This window comes from Alligator sinensis, unplaced genomic scaffold (genome assembly GCF_000455745.1).
Source record: "Alligator sinensis unplaced genomic scaffold, ASM45574v1 scaffold955_1, whole genome shotgun sequence".
Lineage (NCBI taxonomy): Eukaryota > Metazoa > Chordata > Crocodylia > Alligatoridae > Alligator > Alligator sinensis.
In genome coordinates, this window is record NW_005842791.1 from 77866 (window position 1) to 84972 (window position 7107).

The window sequence follows — 7107 nt, forward strand, 5'->3', positions numbered from 1 at the left end:
CTTTCAACATCCATTATTCAGTTCCCATTCACATTCCTCAAAAGTGCATTCATAACTGGCTTGCAGAGCTTTGCCAATCAACTTTGATCTGTTCAGAAAGTTTTCCTTGTAGACATGACTGAAAAGAGGAGAAGGGGAAAAAAATTCTTTCCATGTGACTTGACAGTTGCTAATCTGGAAAAGCACTGACACTGGTGTTAGGCACATGATTTCTCATATTATACTGTCCTGACACAAGAATGTGTGAATTTGTCATGGGAAAGCAAATTTCTTTACCGGCTTGAATGAAAAGCTATAGGAATAGAGAGCCCATGTCCTACTGAAACTCAATATGTTATAGCTGTCTGGCTCTCTAAAACCCATTGCTGTAATTTTTTTCTGGTTCACATTGTTCTTATTACCAGTTTTGTGTGTATATATATTAGTATATGCATATATACATGTATTAGTACATATATATATATATATATATGTATTATACCTATATATATGTATTAGTTTGTGTATATTCATTAGTGTGTTGTTCACCAAATTCATGTCTGCTTAGATATTTATGGATAAATAGAGACTACCTTAAAAAATTAAGCTAATTTGAAGGAATAGTCATTGTGTTTGTAGCAGGCATCACATTAAAGGTAAACTCTACTTTGGAAATGTGCTAGTGATTAGCCCATTGAAACCTTTCTAAAAATGATGTGGTCATGACTTTGGATGTACGAAAAGATATGCAAAATATTAGGGCTGTGTGAAGCTTCAGTCCTTGATTCAATTCAGCAGAGATTCAGTCCAATTTGGTGACCGGTGCCTCCTCGTTCTGTGGGGGGCACCCAGGGTCCCTCCACAGTTGATTGCTGAGCTAGCGGGGGAGCAGTGGGGGCCTCCTGTGCGCTCCCCGGCAGACCCGGAATTGTACCAGAAGTACTTTAGGTCCACTTCTGGGTTCACCGCCGAGCATGTGGAGGGCTCCCCTGCGCTCCTGTGGGACGCTCCATGCACCCCACCATCCCAGAGATCATAAGCTGCGAATGCTAATTCAAGGAATGTAGAAAAAACTTTTAAAGCTGTGTCTACGTTCAAATTGCTGATTCTCCGAATCAGCATCAAGTCTTCAGATTCGGATTCAGCTGAATCGAATCGGGGACAGTGATTTGAACCAACCAATCGAATCACTGTCACTGATTCAGGCTGAATTCAAACCCTTGTTCTGTCATTTGCCACCATGGAGAACCATCTAACTCCATGCTCCTTAGAACCACCCTTAAGTTAGTTGAAGGATGCTATTAAATCTCCTTTCAGTCTGCTCTTCTCATGACTAAATAAGCCCAGTTCTCTCAGCCTCTCCTCAGAAGCAATGTGCCGCAGCCCTCTCACCATTTCTGTTGCTCTCCACTGGGCTCTCTCCAGTTTGTCCACATTCTTTCTGTGGTGCGGGCCCAAAACTAGACACAGTCCTCCAAGATGTGACCTCACGAGGGCTGAATAGAGGCAAAGAATCACTTCCCTCAGTCTGCTGGCAGCGATCCTGCTAATGCAGCCCAGTATGCCATTCTCCTTCTTCACTACAAGGGCACACTGGCTGGCTAAGCAGCAGCTCTGCAGAAAAGGACATGGGGGTTACTGTAGACAGGAAGCTGAATATGAACCAGCAGTCCCCAGCCTGTACCAGTGCATGGGATTTGTCTGTCCTAAGTGTAGGACTTTGTGCTTGTCCTTATAGAACCTCATGAGATTTCTTTTAGTCCAATTCTCTAATTTGTTGAGGTCTCTCAAATTCCTAGCCCTAACCTCCAGTTCATCTACTACTCCCCGCCAGCTTGGAGTCTTCTGCAAACTTGCGGAGGGTGCACCCCATCCCCTCGCCCAGGTTGTTGATGAAGGAATTGAACAAAACTCTGAAACAACCCCTGCAGCGCTCCACTTGATACTGGCTGCCAACTAGACATTCAACCATCGATTATTACCCTCTGAGCCTGAAATGCAGCCAGTTTACTATCCACTTTCCAGTCCATACATCCAACGTGTAGTTCCTTAACTTGCTTGCAAGAATTTTGTGGGAGACCGTATCAAAAGCCTTTCTAAAGGGAAAGACTTTATATGCCTTGTGGGGAAGCTGTGAGCTTCCATAATCCACCAGAGAGGGAACTGCAATTGGGGCAGTTGTACCTGAGGTCATTCTACACAAGCCATTTCAAGTAATTCCTGCAGTCTAGCAGCGTGGAGATTGGGGTTCAAGAAGAGGGAGATTCACCTCCAAAAATGTCCCAGCATCTTGTGTTATTCTTCTAGCCCATACTGAAAAGTAGGGCTGTGTGAAACAGCACCATTTCGTTTCGACTTCCATTTCACCATTTCAATGGGACAGTGTTTCAAGTTTCATTTCATTTCATTTTGAAATCGCTGTTCTGTTTCATTTTGTCGAAACTGTTTTGCTGTTTCGACCCTGTTTCTATGTTTCCCCCATAGACAATAATGCAGAAGCACAAAACTGCCTATAACTTTGCAAAGATGGTAGCCCCTTCTGAGAGCATGAAGCCTCCCAAGTTTCAAGGAGATAGATGTAAGGTTTTCTGGGAAACTGCACCTCAAAATCTTGAAAGCAAAACTCATGTAATTTGTAAGTGTGAAGGCACAGGGCAGGGTGAAAATTGCAGGCACGGTGGCCCCTGCTGAGGCCATGAAGACTGCCAGGTTTCAAGGAGATAGGTGCAAGGTTTCTGGGAAACTGAACCTCAAACTGCTATCAAGCAAAACTTGTGACGTGTGTGTGTGTATGTGTGTGTGTATCAAGGCGTGCCCTCATTGGTGCTGGGGCCTCTACATGACATAGTAGTGTGCCCCAATGAGGTCTCCTCCTCCCCTACAGTCTCAATCCGGTCCACCACTTTAAATGACAACAGGCAATAAGTTAGTAAACAGCACAGTCCAGTTCACTACTTGAAATAACAACAGGCAATAAGTCAGTAAGCAGCACAGTAGCACCAGCAGCATCCCAGGCAGCCAAACAGTCAGAGTCAGGATCGGAGCAGTCTTTCTTCCCTATTCCCCCTCCCTCTCCTTACTTTCTGTTTTCCTGCTGGCAAGCCCAGCTTCAGCTTTGAAACTCAAAACATTTCTAAAGTTTAAAAATGTTTTGACTGCCCTTGTTTCATTTTGAGGCTATTTCGAAGCCCTTTGCTTCGTTTCAGTTTCACTCATTCAAGCTCAAAGCAAGTTGAAACAGCGCCAAAACACAGCAGCCAGCAACATTTTGCATGGCGCTAATGAAAAGTCACGGAGAGGGGTTCTCAGTGTTGGAGGCTGAGCAATCTTTTGACTGCCACATCCTATTGGGTTCCTGGGAACAAGGTGGTAATCCAAGTTCAATCACTAAGAATGGACACACAAGCTGTTCACTCACTCTGTTCTTGCTTCTAGTCTCACGTATGGACGTTGCAAGGCTTTTCCCACTATGGATGGAATAATTCTGGGTGAACAGCAAACAAATAAGAAGGGGATGCTGATCCTGGCAGGGTGGGCACTACTCCTGGAATGAGAAAGCTCTGGGTTCTGCATCTTGCAACCCCAAGGCTTTACTTCATGTGTACTGAATACAAAATGCATAAACTCTTTGGAGACAGGGGACAGAAATCCCTAGCTCGGTGGACTTCCTCTTGTGTTGGGCCCATAAGTCATTTGTTTTGGCTGCACAGTGGCCCAATTTAACCTGAAAGCATAATCGAGTTTTCCAGCACTGTCAATCCCAGGGCAGGAAGTTAAAAGGATTGTGTGGGCAGGAAGGACAGAAGTCTATCTGCGGGTAGGTTAGTAGGGCACTGTCTCAGGCACCAACGTGGAGGAGGCACAAGAGTGGCAGCCGCTCCAGCCTGGCTGCCAGCACTGGTCCCAGCACCAGCAACACCCAGGGTGGAAAACTTCCTGTTTATGCCTCTGAGGTGGGAAATAGCAGGTCTAAAGCTCCTCAGGATTTGTTATGCCTAGGAGCCAAGTTCCCCGCTTCTAGAGCAAGTGCCTTAGTCACAGAGGCTACTGAGAAAATGTAGGAAAGGTCTTCACCCTTCCAAAAAGAGGGAGGACAGTGATACCAATGTTGTTGCCCATCACAAGGATACAGCGATGCAGGAGATATGGTCACTAAATAGCTGTCAGAATCAATCTAGCTGCAACGTGATGGGTTAAAGTAAGGTTGTGCTAAGGCTACTTGCAGAGAGATGGGAGGGAGTGTGGGCATCTATGGGTGCAACAGGATCTGTCCGCAGAGTCACAGAAGGGTTGCTTTTATCATCATGAGAGAGCTCTGTGGTTGCCATGTGGGATACCTGGCCTTACCAGAGACCTGCTAGGCTGATTAATGAAAGAATGGGAGAGTTTTGTACTTCCCCAGGTTGAAGAAGGTCATGTCCCCAGGCTATAGTTAATTTTTGGGGGATGAATGGAGTGTAAAGCCATAGACGTGTAGTGGGCTGAGTGGGATGTAAGCCTTTATAAATGGCAATTCTTCCTATACAGCTGGAAACAACAATAAACATAACAGCAATGTTTATGCTCTCTTCGTGTCTGACTTTTACAGTACTTGCATGACAGCAGAACGGTACCATATTCTATAGTTCAAGGAGGTTTCCACCCCACAATACCAATAGCATCCATAACAACCAAGAACAACTATTCTATTTTCTAGAGACAATAAACATAGAAGTCAAATGGGAATGTTTTCCTTCAACTCTAAGTATTAGCTGCATTTTAAGAAAGGGGGGAAAGTTGCACAGTTTCTGAAACTCATATGTCATGATTAACAAGCACAGCGTTTTTCATAGTGTCCCAGTGGAATAATGGTGTAATTAGTCCATGAACACAAAAGGAAGAATTGTACTAGGAGGAAGAGAGAGAGAGAGGGTGCTCCAAACAAATAGTAAATTATAAATGGGTGATGGAAATAGGGGGGGGCCTTTTGCTGTGGGCATGAGAATCTCCACCTCCAGTTCCCTTGTGAGGCATGGATTTCAAAGGCAGAATACAATGAACATATTAATTTCTATCTCCATCGTTACACATACTTAAAAGAAGAGTTACACAGGGGTTATATACCTATTGGTGGTAGAACATAGGTAATTTACCATCAAAGACTGCTGCTGTTTTTCTATTTCTTTATTTTGAATTTTGATGAGCTTGAACCAAGCCATCACAATGGAGAACCAAACAAGAGTGACAGAATTTGTCCTTCTGGGTCTCTCAGATGTTCGCTGGCTGCAGATCCTTCTCTTCTTTGTGCTACTCCTCATCTATCTCTTGACCCTTATGGCAAATATTATCATCATCACCATCACCCTGCTGGACCGGCACCTTCAGACCCCCATGTATTTTCTCCTCAGAAACTTTGCTCTTGTGGAAGTGGGCTTCACTTCTGCTGCCATCCCAAAGGCTTTGTTCAACCTGGCATCAGGCACCAAGACCGTCTCTATGGTCGGCTGCTTTACTGAGTGCTTTTTCCATGTCATTGTGGGAACAGCAGACTTTTTCCTACTGGCAGCCATGTCCTTTGATAGGTACGTGGCTATCTGCAAGCCTCTACACTATGCCTCCATCATGAACAGCCGGTTCTGTGGCCAGCTGGTGCTGGGCTGTTGGGTGACCAGCTTTCTGTACGTAATTACTCCACTCGTTCTGCTAGTCCAGTTGCCCTTTTGCACCTCCCACTCAATTGATCATTTCTTCTGTGATATTGTGGCTGTGCTGAATGTTTCCTGTACAGACACCCACAAGCTGAGACTCATGATTTTCCTGTTAGCCACCGGCAGCATACTGAGCACTTTTGCCATCACCATCATCTCCTACATCAACATCCTTTCCACCGTGCTGCGCATCCCCTCTGCATCAGGGAGGCAGAAAGCCTTCTCCACCTGTGTCTCCCATTTTGCTGTGGCTTCCATCACCTATGGCAGCTGCATCTTCATATACATTAAACCTGCTGGCAGCAGTGGGGTGGATCTTAGCAAGTCTGTGGCTCTTCTCAACAATTTGGTGTCCCCTCTCCTGAACCCTTTCATCTACAGCCTGAGGAACAAGCAAGTTAAAGAGGCCTTGAGAAACACTGCCAGCTGCACCATCCTGTTTTTTAAGAATTCACAATGCCTTGGGCAGTGACAAGTGGCACCCAGTAAAAGGAAAGACCTCTCTCTTACTCTCTCTTTCAGGCTTTCCCCCTCACTTCTTCTGTAATCTAGTCATGCTTTTACTCTCTCTCACTCTGTATAAGGAAAGTGCCAGCCGTAAGGAGCTTGATGTCAAATTGTCACTTGTCATCAAACTGATGGTATACAGTTCTGTCGGGACACATCTTAATTTCAATAGCCCTACAGAAAGACCAAAGCCTTGGGGACCGTATATGTGAGTATGGGAAATGGCTGCTACACTTCTCAGGGTTGAGATCTCCTGCTCTACAATAAATTCCACAGTATTAATGTACATTTTGAGCATTTCCTTTCAGGTGTACGAAGCTCTTTGGTCCACCAAGATGATGTCATTTTTTAATAGTCCTTTACTATTGAATCCTGTCTACTCTGCTTGCCATCATCATCATCATGATCATGCTTTAGTTTTAGCCCAGAGATTTCATTTGCTTTTCTTGGGAGTCGGGTGCTCAAATCCATTTATACTTTTGTTAATCTCTGCATTTACACATCTTTTATTCCATGACAAGAATATGCTTCATTTCCTCCAAGTTAGTTAAGTCATGTGTTTTATTATTCACTTTTCTGTCCTGACATATTTTGTTGGTTGTTTTAATCGCCCGGTACACTTCTTTAAAAAAAAAAAATGGTCATGTTTGAAAGAGTTCTTTTTCCAAGTGAAGGCATTATTACATTTTTGAAATATTTCTCTTCTGAAATGGAAATGAAACATGACTTCAAAAAATGTGATGGAGATTCCTGACAAGGAAAAGACAATTATTCATGCAGAATCAAAAACTGGCCATGCTTCGACAGGGGGGACTAGAAATGTCCTGTGTTCAAAGGGTTCCCAAAGTCCGGGTGCTTTGGGAAGGAAAGTGATCATAAAAGGAAACCCTGACTAGATATTACAGGAATCTGGTATCACTTTCCCGCTCTTCAC

At 44.3% G+C, this 7107-nt stretch overlaps 1 protein-coding gene across 1 annotated transcript; it reads left to right on the plus strand.

The window, feature by feature from the left end:
* The first annotated feature begins 5157 nt into the window (after nucleotides 1-5157).
* On the plus strand, nucleotides 5158-6138 carry LOC106722866 (olfactory receptor 6C74-like). The gene has a single exon (XM_014525358.2). It carries the CDS (start codon nucleotides 5158-5160, stop codon nucleotides 6136-6138), a length of 981 nt encoding a protein of 326 aa, XP_014380844.2.
* The last annotated feature ends 969 nt before the right edge of the window (nucleotides 6139-7107 follow it).

What these genes read in the sequence shown, in the direction of transcription:
- LOC106722866 (XM_014525358.2), top strand. Translation starts at nt 5,158, where the DNA reads ATGAGCTTGAACCAAGCCATCACAATGGAGAACCAAACAAGAGTGACA.